The sequence below is a fragment of the Lepidothrix coronata genome, unplaced genomic scaffold (assembly GCF_001604755.1).
Source record: "Lepidothrix coronata isolate B3197 unplaced genomic scaffold, Lepidothrix_coronata-1.0 Scaffold54, whole genome shotgun sequence".
NCBI classification, from domain to species: Eukaryota; Metazoa; Chordata; class Aves; order Passeriformes; family Pipridae; genus Lepidothrix; species Lepidothrix coronata.
The window spans coordinates 3,921,943-3,938,189 of record NW_016690234.1 but is presented as its reverse complement, the minus strand read 5'-3'; the positions used below and the strand labels follow the sequence as shown (position 1 = coordinate 3,938,189).

General features: G+C 44.1%; 1 protein-coding gene across 1 annotated transcript in view; it reads right to left on the bottom strand.

The window, feature by feature from the left end:
- Positions 1-15,322, bottom strand: part of PAPD5 (poly(A) RNA polymerase D5, non-canonical) — a 42,371-nt gene extending 27,049 nt beyond the window's left edge. Inside the window, exon 1 of the mRNA XM_017816115.1 lies at positions 14,666-15,322. Coding sequence (XP_017671604.1) covers positions 14,666-15,234 — 569 coding nt within the window. The 5' untranslated portion in view covers positions 15,235-15,322. The remainder of the gene's footprint in view (positions 1-14,665) is intronic.
- Between the last annotated feature and the right edge of the window lie 925 nt (positions 15,323-16,247).

The window sequence follows — 16,247 nt, the reverse complement described above, 5'->3', positions numbered from 1 at the left end:
GAAGGGAACAGTAAACATGAAGCATCTGCTGAGGTCCTCTCCCTACCACCTGGGCCTCTGCAGCAGACAAATCCTTTTAATATTTGCTTGCTTAAGCTACTGAAAAAAACACCTAACTGCATCTGCATGTGATTTAATAGGCATTTAACTTTCGTGGTGACGGACACATCCGTTCTTGTAAGAAAGTAAAATTGTGCTTAATAAGGCAAACAATTTTCAAAAGCATCAGAGACTTTGACCATCACTTTTTATATCTTTAGTTACTAAACCATATCAATACATTATAGGTCACATAGTAACTGTATTTTGAGCCACATATGCCCTATGGGAGCTTTAAAATGAAACATTCCAAAACATGTCCATAATAGTAACCTGACAAAGGAGGAAAGCTTAAGGAGCTGGGTTTTTGATATCACATCTTTTTTCTTCAGTTCACTCATTTGACTTACAGCTTCACAGACCATATTTTCACAGTTTACCTAAAAACAGACATGCAGAAAAATCAGGTATTCCAGCGCCATATGATTACTAAACCTCACTAAAAATCAGGATATCTACCATACAAACAGTTTCTGAAGATGCAAATGGAGACTTTCCCTTGGCAGAGAGTGAAACAAATGAGATTTATATCTGTCCCTGTTCTTTATAGCCCAGGTGTTTGTTACCACCCCCCAGCTTCCCAGCGACAGGGTCTGTTATAACAGGATTACACAACCCGCCCTAATCCATGCAGGGCAAAGTTAGCCAAGTTAAATCCCACCACCTCCATCGGTTCAGCTAAAGCAGCCAACTTCTCCTAAGCACAGCAGGGAGCCTGAGGAGGACCCATCGCTCCCATCCTGCAAGGGGCGGAAAGAGGCCAGTGGAAGAAACACCTTCAACTGGCATTTCTACACCCAGACCACCTCTGGGCAGCTTTCAGTGTTGGGTCACTCAGGAACATCTTGACCTTTCTAACTAATAGTTGTTGTCTGCTGAGTAATTCACAGAATTGCCTTTTAGGGCCGAGGGAGGGCAAAATTTCCACAAATATGTAAATGATTCAGGAACCCTGATCCTGTTTTCAGGACTAATGTCCTTGGGGATTAATCTGATTATTCTGATACTGAGTTTGAAAACCTGAAGTTAGTTTGTTCACTTCCAGAAATTATGGTGGAGTGATTATGCGCATTTCTTCAAATGCTGTGAAGGAGAAAAAAAAAGAGATCCCACCAAATTTACATTATAAGACCTAAAATTTCTATCCTGTGCAAGTATTTGAAAGACTATAGCATAGTCCCCTCTTTCTTCCTCACGATCAAGTCCCACTCCCCCAAAATCCCTCAAATTAATGTATTTTTTTTATTTATGTTCTGGATTTTACATTAACTTATGGGTTTAACTGCATCATAAAAGGCACTAATGTAGTACCGCTTTATGGAAACAGCCTTAGTGTAGTAAAGACATAAAAATACCAGAAAAAGAAGAAATGTGGACAGTTCTTTTCAATTATTTAAATTGTTATCTCCATCTTTTCAGTTTTTTATTTATTTTATAGATCCTTTGCTTCCATCAGGATGAATACCATCTTCTTTAAACTGATCCAAGTTACTTCTAATAAAAACTCTCTAACACATTCTTTAATCAAGAATAATGTAGGAGATCTTTTTTCCTATCAAGGTAAAAGCGACCATTTTTTGTCTGTTTATAAATTTCAGTGTGTGCCTTGCCTCCCTAAAACATACTCAGATGTACTAGAATTTTTCCCACTGAAATTTGTCTTATAAGAGGGAGAAAAATTCTACTGAACTTTAATTATAAATCAGATGTTTGAATTAGTCCTACCAACAAGCCATTTGAAGTGTAACTCTGTGACTGATCCACTGGTTTTTAAACCTATGCCATATGCATGCTCAGTCTTGCTCTCTATTTTTACAGCATTTCCAGCAAAAACATCAAACTGCCAACTGGAAAGACTGTTTTGAGAAATACCCTTACTTCCCATCGCCTTTTTTTTTTTTTTATCACACTGTACATAAAAACAATCTAGCTGAATCATTGCATGTGTGGGAATAATTTTCTATTTCTTCCCTGGGAAGTATCTACATATCATCCCTCCTTCCCCTATCTCTGTAAGCAAGTGCTGTGAGAATCTCCTGCTTCTCTTCTCCCAGGAAATGGGGTGCCAAAACTGCATTTTGCTAAGAGAGTGAAAAAAAATTGAGAGAAACTGCTACCTCAACTGTGCTGAAAGAAAAAGTACTAACAAAAGAACAAGATGAAGCAGGAGAAAAAGGTTTTGTGCAGGAAAAACAAAGTGGGAAGAGCAGCAATGGGAAATAGCTAATTTATTTCATAATGAAAAAGAGACTTCAACTCTAGCAATATCTAATTATCTTGAAACACATCAGTAATTCCAACTTCTATAAAACAGCGCCACAAGTTTTTCTTTAGCTCAATTGCAAAAAAGCGTTGGTCTGCTGGAACAGTTACAAATACTAGCTATGCAGTTTGCAACCTCCTCATTTAAAATACAGATACGTATTTTTAAAAGCGTTAAAGTTTAAAGTGCAACTATTAGCATGCACTTCAGACTTTCTGTAATTACAACTTGAGGTAAATTTCCAAACTATGAGAACCACAGACAAGTCAAAGGTATCTATTTCCTACAGTGAGGAATTAGTAATTCCTAACCCTGCCAATTCCCCTTGCTTAAAAATCTCTCACTCAAAAAGATCAAACAACAGTTTATAAATTGGGGGTTTTTTAAAACAAGAGCTTAACAAGAAGTAAAAGTAACTATCAGTATCAATAGTAGTTCAATCAGTATTAGCTGAACTTTCCCAGTAACACAGCAACTTTTGGGTTAGAGCTCTAACAAAAGCTACAGCCACTAAATTACTGTAACACTTGCGAGCAGCTCTGACCCCTTCTGAGCCAGCACAACAGCTAAGAGCAGGGACTTAAAAAGAAAAAAGGAAGGTTTATTAGATCAGATCAGTTCTGCAAATCTCACCAATGGTGTTACTATTAAACCAGAGCAGAAGGAAACAGCGGGTCAGGTAATACACCTTTCTGTCTGTCTCCATAAGCCAGGCTAGCACAGTTCTTTATACATCACTAGTACACTGCTCCTATTTTGTTAGAGTAGTAAATATTATCACATAAACAAACAATCTGTGACTTGCCAATAACTGACACCACATGTTATCTGGGCAAAGGCGAGACTAACACGCTCCTAGCAAGCTGATGAGCACTTCTGGTGGATAACATGGGCTCGGAAAAAAGTCTCCACGTGAGGACTCTGATGGGAGCTAAAATCCCGCAGCACAGAGCTTTGCCGCGGCGTGAACGGCTGCGTGTGCAGCGGGTCACCCAACATGAAGCCTGGCAAGCCTTGCACAGGTTTTCTCACACAGAACAGAGCGGAGAAGAGTCCCCTACTTCCACACACACAGCGGGTTCTGCCTGGCAAATATTCTTATTTATGACTTGATAAATTATATGACTCGAAGGATTAGTGAAATGAAAGGAAGAAGAGCAATGTAATTATTAGCTCCCGTCTCCTCCCATCAGAGTTGATTCACACTTTTCAAACATTCACCTCAAACAAGCGCACACCAGTTCCCAAGACAGAAAAGACAGTATGACAACGCCAGGCTTACACTGTCACCTCAAAGCCAAGACAAAAAGCTGTTTGAGGTCTGAGTTCCAGCCAGTGCTGCCGGCACACTTGGCCCCATGGCTCAGGAACACACACCGAGTACACACCATGCTAACTCCAGAAACCCTCCTCACATCCACCTGTGCAGCCAGCCTGCTTTTTAGCTGCTAAGTAGGCAGAAGAACCAAGAACAGAGTAAAACTCCAAACACCTCTCCTTCAGTAACATGAGATCAAACTTTAAACAATTTAATATAAAAATATTAAGTCCAATAACTAGCCAGAGTTGCAGTTCATTAATAACTTTTCAGGTCCAGAATAAGATCATTTTCAAATTAAAACTGAAGTGCCAGTATGCCATTTGGAAAGTCAATGCAGATTCCCAAGGCTTTCCAGCATCTTCTAATACTCACAGCTTTTTAGGTGGCCTTTTTTTTTTTTTTTTAAGAGGAAGGAATTTTGCACAGCACTTTGGAACATTCAAGGAATACAAAAGTGAGTCACAAGTTACTTTGGTACATTTCCTATGCTAGAAGTACTCAAAACTTCTTAAGAAAAGATCTGAAGCTAGCAATTACAATTAAAATCACAAGGCTTTAAGTTTGTAGGTTAAATTTATATTCCTCAAGCAAAATGGACAGAGAGTCCAAGTTACCTATTTCAAGGTCAGAACAAGCTTATCGCCTGTTTATTACTTGTTATTGCACTTCAGTGACACTCTGCTACAGTACCAATACAAGTTTAGATGCACTGCTGTCGTACTCAGGCAAAACTAAAATCACAGATGTGGTTCTCCCTCACTTCCAAATGCTTAAAAGCAACTGCATTGGGTGCATTTTGAAGGAGGAGGAGGAACAATCACATATAATATGGCAAAGGTACAAGGAACATTTCAGGTAACTTTTTACTTTAATGAATTGTTATCTTTACAGTAGGGGTGTGAACAGTGAACTATGTTCAGATTAAACAATGCAGTATTCATTTTGGGACTCATGATATAGGAATATGCTCCCTTAAAGGTATGTATTAGAAACTATTTGTTCATCTTCTGGTTTGTTCTCTTGTGCTCAGATACTCCTCCTTGCAAGGGAGAATGCACAGGTACCAGAAACACCATGGGCTGGGAGAAATAACAGCAAAGTATTTTGGAGTCAGCAGCGTCCTTTTGCTCTGCTTATCATTCCAGGATAGAAAGCTACAAACAGTATCAAGAAAGGACACTGCCTAAACAGATCACAGAAAAATGCTTCCTGTGGTCACCTCTATCAGCCCAGTGACAGACACGGACACTCAAGAGCTTCACTGTCAGGAACTGCAAGAAGTGCTTCTTCCTTGAATGTAGCTGACAGGCCTCGTCCTTCAAATTATCCAGAGAAGCGGGTCTCTGACTAACCCTGTGGATCAAATCATGGAGTTTATCTTCTTTCTTTCCCCTGAAGCTTCAGCTAGTACCTCTGTCAGAAAAGTACCAATATAAGCTTAGACAATTTTTCACTGAGATACCAAAACATGAGTCCAAAAGATTAAAATTCAGAGACACCAATATATGCTGAAAGATGACTTATTTAAGATTTCACATGACTACCTCGGTTGCTGGGTTCTGCTTGGACATAATGACAGAAGAATCAGCACAATGGAAAAAAAGGGACTTGTAATGGCCAAACCCAGACCTAGTATCACAAAGGTATCCGCTGGAACCCACTCTAGGATAAGGCATCCCTGGCATGGCACATCTCCTCACACCATCCACGTGTTGTGCACTGACAAAGTAGGAAATGGAGAGTGAGAGGCTGTTCAGAGCTCTCAGAAACCCACTCAACATTCATCCGACTCGCTGAAACCACACAAAAGAAGATCAAGTAAAAGTGTCTAGTGTACCCAAAAAATGAGTAGCAGATGCAGCAGTGGGGATCGGCTGTAAGAGAGGCATAAGAGGGTCGCTGTGAGCTTCACAAACTGCTAAATCAATAGCAACTGCAAGAGCACGTTCCAGCATGCCTGAAGCAGGTTTGCCTCAGAGGAGCAAAGGCTGAATTGAACTATTGCAGCATATAATGTTCAGTGACTTAATGCCTACAGGCAAATACCACATTGTACAAAAAACAAGAGAGGAAGTGTGTTAATACAGTTATTGTCTTCATTTGCTCCAAGGTGCTGTTATGCCAGGAGCTGACACTGTTACTTACTGCCACTGAAACTTTATCTTTTACCACCTGTATGTGCCCTGTCACATTTGTCCAGGTTGTAACACGAACAGCTTCAGAAGATCACTGGTTAGTTCAAACTTAGCTAGAAAAACGATTGCAGCTGATGTAAATAGAAGACAGCAATAAAAGCAGGGCAGTACTATCCCTTCTCCCACATCTCAAAAACTACCCCATAAGAAGAAATCTAACAGCTTGATGAGGCCAACTTCTTTTCCACCTGATGTCGGAAGCAGAGGTACATGTAGAGAAGCTGCTTACCTCAATAACAAACTAGTTCTTCAAGGCAAAAATCAACATGAAAATTTTCTCATGTGATTACCCGCCAAGTATGACTACTACAAGGAAAAATCCCCATCAACAAATGAGCATAAGATGCTGAGCACAAAACACAACCAGAAGGCTGAATATATAAAAGATCCTCAAGCATGGGAGTTGAATCACCCAGCTGAAGAGTGTGATATAACAAAGCAAAAATCAAATAAAATAAACCACCATGACCTCATTTTTCTCAGCCTGATTCAATACTATGACCCAAGACTGCAATTTGCAATCATGACCATTATTCAGATGAAGATAATTCCTTCACCACACTATGTTGAACTTAATACTTTGACCAGCAGCTGTGGAAAGCTTGCCAACCAGGAGTGCCTCTGAATATATAAGAGATAAAGTCATGTGCAAGGTACAACTCATTCACACCATTTTCAAAAATGACATGCATACTTATTTTAAAGTCAAAATCTTAGTGAGGGAGAAGGGGGAGGAATGCAGATGCAAATAAAGGAGTATGCTTTGTATAACAACTCTCTTGAAACAAAACAAACAAAAAAGACCCCTCAAAACCACAACAAAACACAATTGCTTTCTGTAATATATAGGAAAATATCAGCTGTTCCTAAAGTAACATAGGAAGCGAACAGTTCTAAAATTAACAGAGTGAGACTTAAAAAAAGCTTAAGAAAGTAAGTTATGTTATCACACTTCCTCAGTTCAGATCAATCACAACATCAAGAGGTCAGGCAAGGTCAACAAGCTTTGATTAACGACTTGCAGTCTTCAGACTACACACTGACACATAACAGTTGGACCAACACCTTAGTCATCACAGACTACAGCACGATATTCCTGCATGCTGTATTTTAGCTGTATTCTTACTCTAAGTACCATATGACAGTATATGAAGGGCTTATCTGTACTTGGTATTTGCAACAGGTTAATTCAAGTTCTTTCAGGTGTTACTGCATCCGGAAACAAAGTAATGGTAAGAAAGCATGTGATACTTTCAATGGCTGTACTTAAATGTAACTGGAAATAAATCCACACTGAGTAAAGATAATGAGCCAATATTGCTACTTACCTACACATCTCTCATTTATCATATAATATTACCCTCATTTCTCTGATTTGGAAGTTCCTAGAGGACTTTAATGTTTGCATTTGTCCTATTACTTACAGAATCACAACACTATTTCCTCCGTGCTGTCTAACAGCACCTTCAATATAGTGTTGCCTACTTCTCCCATAAGAGACCACATCGACAACATGGAAGAGCGGAGATGCACAGACACTCACTTTGATCCTGCTACCATTGTTTCCCAGCAAAAATCCTAAAAAATGCAGTGCAAAAAAAAGATTGCGTTTTATACACAATATAGCATGGTGATGGAGAACTCCACACCAGAAAGCTTTCTCAAGCAATTGTAGCAAGACTTTGCCTCTTTCACTGCACATTGCTTTTGAATAATTCAGATGTAGTTCTCCTGCCATGGAGGACATTATGAGACTGTCAGAGAGGCTGATCTGGAATGAGGTCTGCCAAATAATCTTAATTGTCACCACGGGAGGAAGAAAATTAACAGATGTTGCTGATGCACCAGCATAAGACATCCTCAGCCCCAGTCAGGCAGCCAGTTCCACCCTCACACTGAGCTGCTGTGCTAGAGCTGCCCTGGCACAGCTGCCTCCCACCAGCGACCCATCCTCAGAGATCAGTGGCCCTGGGGGCAGCCAAGGGACACAATCAGCTTGTGGGATGTGGGGCTCAGTCTCACACAGATTTTGTGACACAGCTCTAAGGGTCAGGAAGACAACCACCAGAGACAGGTAGTATCAGAAGACCTGTACTGAATGCAGCAATACTAATATTGATCGCGTGACAGGAGGATCACCAATACAAAGTTGTTGAAAAGATTAATACCATCTCTAGAGATCTGTAGGGGAGGTTTTTATACAAACTTAAGAACAAGAGTTCTGCTGCCTCAATCCTTGTCTATCTTGCTTTGATATCATAAATTCACGGTATTCCCGGAAAAAATTCCTGCTGTGTTATCTGTTGTTGGTAAAGTTACAAAATGATTAAAGTTCAAATTGCTCCTTCTATAGCTTTGTGTTGCCTAGGAAAAATAACTGAAGCCTACATCCAGTTCACTAGTTTTCCTCTCTTTTTCTTGCTTATAGAAATATATTCTTTAGCCCCAATTTCTAGGCAGAGGGACAGAAAGCAATACTCAAACAGGACTGACATCTTGAGCGCTCTTTGACAGTTCATCCAAAAAGATAATTCAAAAAGACAATGTTCATAATTTAAGAATTCCCAGCATGTTCAAATAATGAATTAGCATGCCAACTGCTCACTGAGAAAAGCAATGGTATTTATTTGCTCATAATACGAATTGTGGGAGATTTTCACTGGTTATGTTGCTATATCACTACCAGCACACACATCCCTCAACACAACACCTAAGCTGGCTCTAGGCTGCATTATCCTTCTGCTGCCAGTTCCAACATCCAGCAAAGAGAGTGTAGGAACCACTGTTTTACATCACATACAACACAAACAACAAGCTTTGAATCAACAGTCACCTCTTAAATTTTGGCATATGCACTATTTTGGGAGCACATACACCATATTGAAAGATTTGTTCAGAATCCTCACATTACGAAGTCAATAAAACAAAAATATTAAGTATTTCTATTATTGCCTATTTTAATGGTAAAGTTATGTACACGACTTCTGAAAACCATATTTAAGAGTTTTGTGAATTCCCAAAGTGAAAAACAGACCTCATATTCCAATTTTAAATAAGTGACTAGAAACTGCCCAGGAACAAACTAGCATAGTGAGATAGCATAAAAAAAAAACTGAAGGGAAGAAAAAAGCAACAGTGTGCTCCCATGATACATGTCTCCATCTGCTTGTGTTCCCTAGGACTGACAATATGAACTTAGGCTTCTTAAAGCTGACCTTGTACTAACAGTTTGACAACTAAAAAATATGAGCTACAACCCCAATATGGTTTAATATAATACTAATAAAGATTCAGGGTGAACAGATCCACTTTCTTCAATGCCTACTGCTACATAAAGCACACAGCAGCTCTCAGGAATCAGCAAGCACACAAGAAGGAATGACATGCTCTTCCTATTACTTAATATAGACATCTCTATCTACCAAAAAAAGTCTGCCAAACTTCTGCTCCTTATATAGCCACTCCAAGGTAAATAGGTATCCAAGTCCCAAACTAAAGATATGAATTGGAGAAAACAGAACAGTTCACAGGAATACATCCACATGCTGTTTCCTTCCATGTGTAGAAATCAGCAGCCTCTGAAGTCCTCCTTAAACTGTTTAAAGAAAACATGCTGAAATGTTGGCCCCATTCCAAAATTCTGCAACCTCAAGCAATATTGTTGTATAACATGCACAGTATATTTCTTAAAGGTTTCCTCAAACTGCCTTTGGTCCATCACCTTCATTCACTAGTAAACGTGTTTCTCTCTCCCAGTCCCTCCAAAAGAAGTCATTTCTTACTACAGGAGGCTGTGGGGAAATATCCGATTTCACTTCCATAAAACCCAGCTGACTGGCTTCAAGAGCTGCACAAGCTGTCACAAGGGTACTGCCAGGACAGTGCTGTGGCATGACTCAGGATGAGACAGGGAGCGACACTGGAGCTCATCCGACGGGGACACGAAAAGGATCTGCACTTGAGTCACATCCCTGCACTTCTATCTTACAGCGACACACACAGCTACAGAGTGAGGACAGAGATCTGCTCTAAGAGGTTTTTCCAGAAAGAAAGGGGATCTGTGTCTATGATGTCTTCTCAAATAACTCTTTTTTACACGTGATGTACATAGTGAATTCACCTGGGACCTACGTTTCAATGTACATGAATTCACCAAATCCAAACCACATGCAACTACTATAACAAGAAGACACATGAAGAAGTTATGCACACTCCTCCTTTTTGTTTCACCAGGAGTCAGAATCTGTGCACAAAGGTGTTTCACTTACGTGGAACATTTGTATCAAGTAATGCAACAATAAATCAAGCACCACCCCTGCATTTGATGTAAGCACTTCACAGTACATGATGAAAAAACAACACAACTGATTAGGATTTTATCAGATTTCCCCAAGTTAGGCATTCAGGCTGGCTAGAGGTTTTGCTCCAGGTACACAGACTTGCTCTGCTCACACTACACTCAGCTCTTTCAGTTCAGGCTCCAGCCCATATGGAAATCATGCTGCCATGGCTGATACCATGCAAGGGCCTGAGCAAATAGAGCTGAGGAGACACAGGGCAAGTTATCACAAACTGACAGCTGCCTTAATGTGGCTCCTTGTCCTCTGGTCAGCTCACACCTGGGAGAAGGGGCTTGTGCTGCCTTAATGCACTTCACTTCTTTGAAAAAAAAGACAGGAAGACCCGAGAAGCTGACAAACTCCATGTGAAAACTCACAATGGAATTTCTGTAGCAAAGATGTATGGCTTTAAGCTATTCTCTTCTCTAAAGTAGTTATAATTTTATTTCATGGTATCCTCTGTAATCCTGGGAAACATGCTGGGAACCCTTATATCAATTAAGCAGAAGTCTGCTTGAGTCTGTGCCAACTAATTCAGCAGCATGGGAGGGTGTGAATGTCTGTGTGCACCTCCCTCCTCTGGGGGTCACAGGATTCTCTCCCTTTCATGGAAGAGTTTCCATCAGTATTTCAAAACAGTGTATATTTAATATTTCAAAAAGTGCTGTTTTCTATGTAAACCATGTTCCACCTCAGCAGTACCCATGACAGATTTAACTCCTTAAACTCAGACATGAATTGCGTTTGCACCTTTGGCTGCAGATTATTGTGAAAATTAACCAGCTCCCTACAGAGTCCCCAAACCCACATCTCCTTCCTGGGAACTGTGTACAAACTGGACCCTTTCCTTTGGCACAAGAATCACAGAAACCAACAAGAAACATGCCAAACTTAAGCACAAGCCTCTATTATTGGAGTTTGTTATGCTTAAGGCTTCTTGTTTCAGCAGTTCTTGTGTCACCTTTTTGCCAGGCTCAATCTAAACTTGGTGAAAGCTGTAAAATAGTATTTCAGTAACCCAACTACCTTTTTTTCCTTTCTAATTGTGACACTGCTAATATTATTTACTGCTGCCCTTGGGACACAGAGACACACACAGAATCCCATCCAAAACCCCCAATCCATATATCTTCCTACATCCCTGAGTTTTTCTACTAACTACTCTGTCAAGGCAAATCCAATTTAACTCTTTGAAGATACGTGTTAAGTCAATAGTAACATCATATGCGTGCTGTAAAACTTTTCATTCATTTTCTGCATTCTCTGTTCTTTCCAGCACTACTGTCTGATGAGAGAGTCCCCAGAGGACGGAAGACATGCAAGCTGAATCCAACCAGTGCAAAGCAACTCGCAGGCAGCACTAGATGATTTACAGTGCTATTTCACAAGTCACAGTTAAAAGTGCCACAACAAAGTAATGCAAACATCTGCATTATTAATAGAATTTCAAGTCTGAGAACTTACACTGAGGAAAGGTATTAAAGATAGGCCACAATAGGATGTACACAATACCACCATTAACTCTGTGGGAGCAAAAACTGGCCACATGTTGAATGTCCATACTTCAGCATAGGCAAATGTTAGCAAATATTGTGCAGGCTTTGTAAAAAATCTATCTTGAAATCAAAACCAATACTCTTGTGGGGGGTTTTTTAATTATTTGGCTATCTCTTCATATACCTAAATACCATTATCTAAAAGAGCATGTTTCTTAATAATTTTTTAAAAAATCCAAAACTTGACTGAACACATACTTAAGCTGTTAACCAAAATCTCTATTTCAACCTGTTTACCTTACCTAAATCTTTAGACAGCTAGTTACATGCTGTTATGTGTTTACATAATCTGTCCAACAGGCTAAAAATTATTGGACTGTTTTCCCAGACAGCTGATCAATAGAATTGCATATTCAGGGCTGGTTTTGCACAGGCATACACACAAGTAACATCCTTGCACTGGAAATATGAATGCCACATATCAGCATTCAACTGCGTTTGCCAGCAAATCAGGCCTCATCTTTCTGAAAGTGGGACTGTTCTACACCACTTGTATTGCAAAGATGCAAAATTTAAAGTGATTAACTGAAAAAAATTACAGGATGGTAGAGACAGAAAAGCACTTCAAGCCTTTACTACTGTTTCACAACTTGCATAGTAGCAATCAGGGGAGAAAAAGATATCTGTTAACACACAAGTAATGCTGTAACAGCAATGCAGCTATCTTCTTTTCCCCAACAACTGCTAGAAATAGTCAACACAAATTTGGGAATTTTCGTTGGAAATAATGACTTTAAAATATTTACTTTAGCAACAACCTCATTTGCTAGGTTACAAACCTCTCTATCCATCATTACTGTTCAGTGTCTCGAGACGCAGACAGATGCCTTACAACAGAGAGTTAAAGAGAAACCTGCGCTCAGGAGCAATGGCAGCACCTCCGTGCACACCAAGGCACAGGAGGCTTCACACGGCCTTGCCAGCAGCCAGTCGGTCACACTGCAACCTTCACAGGGCATAAGCATTTTCTAGGCTTTCCTGGGAGGCTTCAGTTCCTTTTAGAAACTGTTTCCACAATTTTTCATTCAAGACTGTTAGCCAACAGCCTCTAAAAACTTTTGGAATTCACAGCATTTTGGAAGCAAACTTCCGTAATTTACGTGCTTCCACTTGGAGTTGGAAACTGATTCCACCAAAATTCAACTCTAGCAACACCTTGATTACTTTGGCAGAGTTCCTGTTATTATTAATATCTTTCTTAATCTCTTGCTGAAACTCACCCTTTTCTCCCCCTATATCTTCAATACAGAAAAAGGTTTATGAATTTACAAGACAGAGAGAGAGCAAAGCTCTTCTATAAAATGTTCCTCAGCCTTCAAGTAAATAAGTTACAGGGTAGAATATAAACAGAGTCCAAAAACTAACTTACAAAAATTGAGTACTTAGTATGTTACTTTTAAGTCGTGTGAAGAAAGTTACAGAATGTTCCAAGCTATAGTGACTAAAAAAATTCTAAAAAAGATACTTCTGCAGTGTCATTTTATTAATTATTATAACCCCAGAAGTAAAGGCAACATAAGCGCTTACAAGAAAACAGGGAGGCAGAGGTGGTAGGAGTTTGTCTTCCAAAATGACCAGCAAATTTGACCAGTCATTTTGACAAGTCTTACAGAACAGAGATTCTGGAAGGCAAAAAAGGTCGATGCTTTCTAGTGGAAGGGGGCTGAAGGACCCTTAGGTACAAACTGAGCACACAAAAACTCTCACAACCCGGTCACTACTGATTTCTAAAATGAGCCCTTCCAGGCCTTCAACTGTTACCATGAACCTCCACCACGCAGACCCTGGAGGGTTCAAGGCAAAGGTTATATTTTGAAAAGCGTGAACTTCCAAAAAAAAAAAAATCCACAGAAGTTACCAAATGGCTTTTATCCAGGTCATCTCTCATATCAAAAGCCATCGTCGTGTTTACAAAAAGAGGAGAGGAGGGCTCAAACCAGTTTTCAGGTGAACAGAAGATGAGTGTTTGCTGCCCTCCATCTCCTGGGGCCCACGCAATGCCAACCGATGAGACCTAAGCTAGCACAAAAACATCAGGGACAAAATATTCAGATCAGCACACGGATTCCACAGTCATAGATCCATGACAACCATTAATATTCCTACACTGAACTCCATAGCTCACTACACATGCATGGAAGTTTATTTCTGAGAGCAGGTGCCTGCCTGCGTGCACTCTGTCAGCTCTTATATCAAGAGCTCCCCGGGAAATTACCTAGTCTGTGCGCTTTCTTTTAACGCCAGCAGATTATTATTATTTTTTTTCAAGTTCTAGTCCCTACCACGCCGTTGTTGCACAGGCAGCACAAAGCGTTAGAGGTGTGCTTGACAGCGCAGCGGAGGGCAGGCGTGCCGGCCCTGCCACCTCCCTCCCCCGGCCCCGCCGCACGTGTGTGAGCAGCGAGGGCACCACAGAGCTCCAGAGCAGGGAACACACCGCCGGCACAGCGCGGTGACAGCGAGGAGCAGCGGCCGGGAGCGCCCAACACGTGCACGGGCGGTGACAGCGGCGTGCCCGCGGAGCGCCGGTCCCCGCGGAGAGGCGCGCCCGCTCCACGGGCACACACACGGACACACGCGGCTCTCCCGGCCCCGCGCAGGCCGCTCGGGCAGCGGCGGGCGTAGCTGTCACCAGAACCGGGCGGCGACAGCCCGGCACCCACCGCCCCTTGCCCCGGCCCGGCCCCGCCGCCCCGGCCCGGCCCGCTGCGCCACCCGCCGGGCCCGCGGCCCAGCGGCCCCTCGGCCACTGCTGCCCGGCCACGGCGAGCGGCCCCGGGGCGGGGAAGGACCTCGGCCCCCGCCTCCTCGTCGTCGTCCTCCTCCTCCTCCGGCGGCCGAGCGGGGCCGGGCCCCGGCGCCCCCCTCGCCCGCCCCGCGCGGCCGCTCACCCCACGACTCCCTGGCTGTAGTTCCTCTTCTTCCAGGGGGTGCCGGTGTAGAGCGGCTCGGCCAGGCCGGGCTGGGCGCGGGCGGCCGGCTCGTCGGCCGGGGCGGGGGCGCGGCCCAGCAGCAGGCTGTAGTTGAGCCCGAAGGTGCTGGCCTTGTTGTCGCGCTTCCTCTTGTTGCTGGCGGCGGCGGCGGCGGCGGCGGCGGGCGGCGCCCCCCGCGCGGGCCGGGCCCAGGCGGCGGCCCCCGGGGGCGGCGAGGCCTGGCGGTGCCCGCGGCTGTGCGGGTTGTTGGCGCTCTCGAGCGGCAGGAAGTCGGGCGGGGGGTCGGCGCGGGGGGCGCGGTACATGCCGGGCGGGGAGGCCGGGCCGGCCGCGGCGGGGGCGCTCTGCTGCTGCTGCTGCTGCTGCTGCTGCTGCTGTTGCTGCTGCTGCTGCTCCTGCTGCTGCTGCTGCTGCTGCTGCTGGAAGTAGAGGTTGCGGACCCCCTGCGTGGTCTCCCAGATCTGCATCCACAGGCGGTTCGAGGGGCCGAGCTGCTCTGGCTGGAACCAGGCTATCCGGGGATCCATCAAACGGGGACCCACCCCGGCTGCTCCGCTCCCCGCGCCGCGCCGGCCGCCGCCGCCGAGACCCTGTCAGCGGGTCCCAGCGCTAATGGCGGCTCCTATGGAAGGGCAGCTCCGCGCCTGCCTGCTCGCTGCTGCCGCCGTCGCTCCACAGCCCCCGCCCCTCCTGGCGAGCGCGGCGAGGCGGGGCCGGGCCGGGACAGCCGCCGGCACGCGGGGCCGCGCGCAGCTCGGGGGGCGGCGGCGGCGCCCCGGCCGATCCTCCGGCACCGCCGGGAGCGGAGCCGAGCCCAGCCCGGAGCCCAGCCCGGGGCAGGGAGGCTCCTCTCTCGGCACGGCCGGTGCGCGGCGGCCCCGCGGGGCAACAGCCGCTCTCGGGCGGCCGAGCCCTTGCACCGGCCCCACCGCTGCCAAACCCGCCGGGCACAGGGACAGGCGGACCCGGACCGGCGTCACCCCGACAGCCGCCGCTGCTCTCCCCTAAAACTCTTCTGGGGGTGGTCACAGATACTTCTGGCTCTTCCTGCCTTTCATTCAACTCCAAAGCAGAGGGAAAGGCAGCCCTAGGTACAGCCCTGCCTGCAGATGGAAGAACACATCACACACGACGCCCCAAACAGCAACACGGAGTAGCACCAGTTCTTGTCAATTTCAGTTTTATTTGTAGTGTTTTCGTACTACAGCCTTAAAACATCTTTAATATCGGCTACAAAGTGTCCAGCACGCTGCATGGAGGGCCTGGTGCTTCTTCCCCCAGTTTCAGAATTGCATGGGAGAGGATTTCTCTTTAGGAAGCTGGAGGTGGAGGTTTTGGAATTAAAAAGTCACATTCCAATTCCGACCGTCCCACGAAGTTTGCAAAGAAGAAGACTTAGCCCCATTTCCTGGTGACAACCAAAGACTGAAGTTTTGCCTTCTCCCCACCATCCCAGAGCAGGACATTTTTGTCCTCAACTCTCCTCTATTCTGTCACGGCATGTCTGATCTGCATTGCCCAAGAGAAAACCAACCACAGC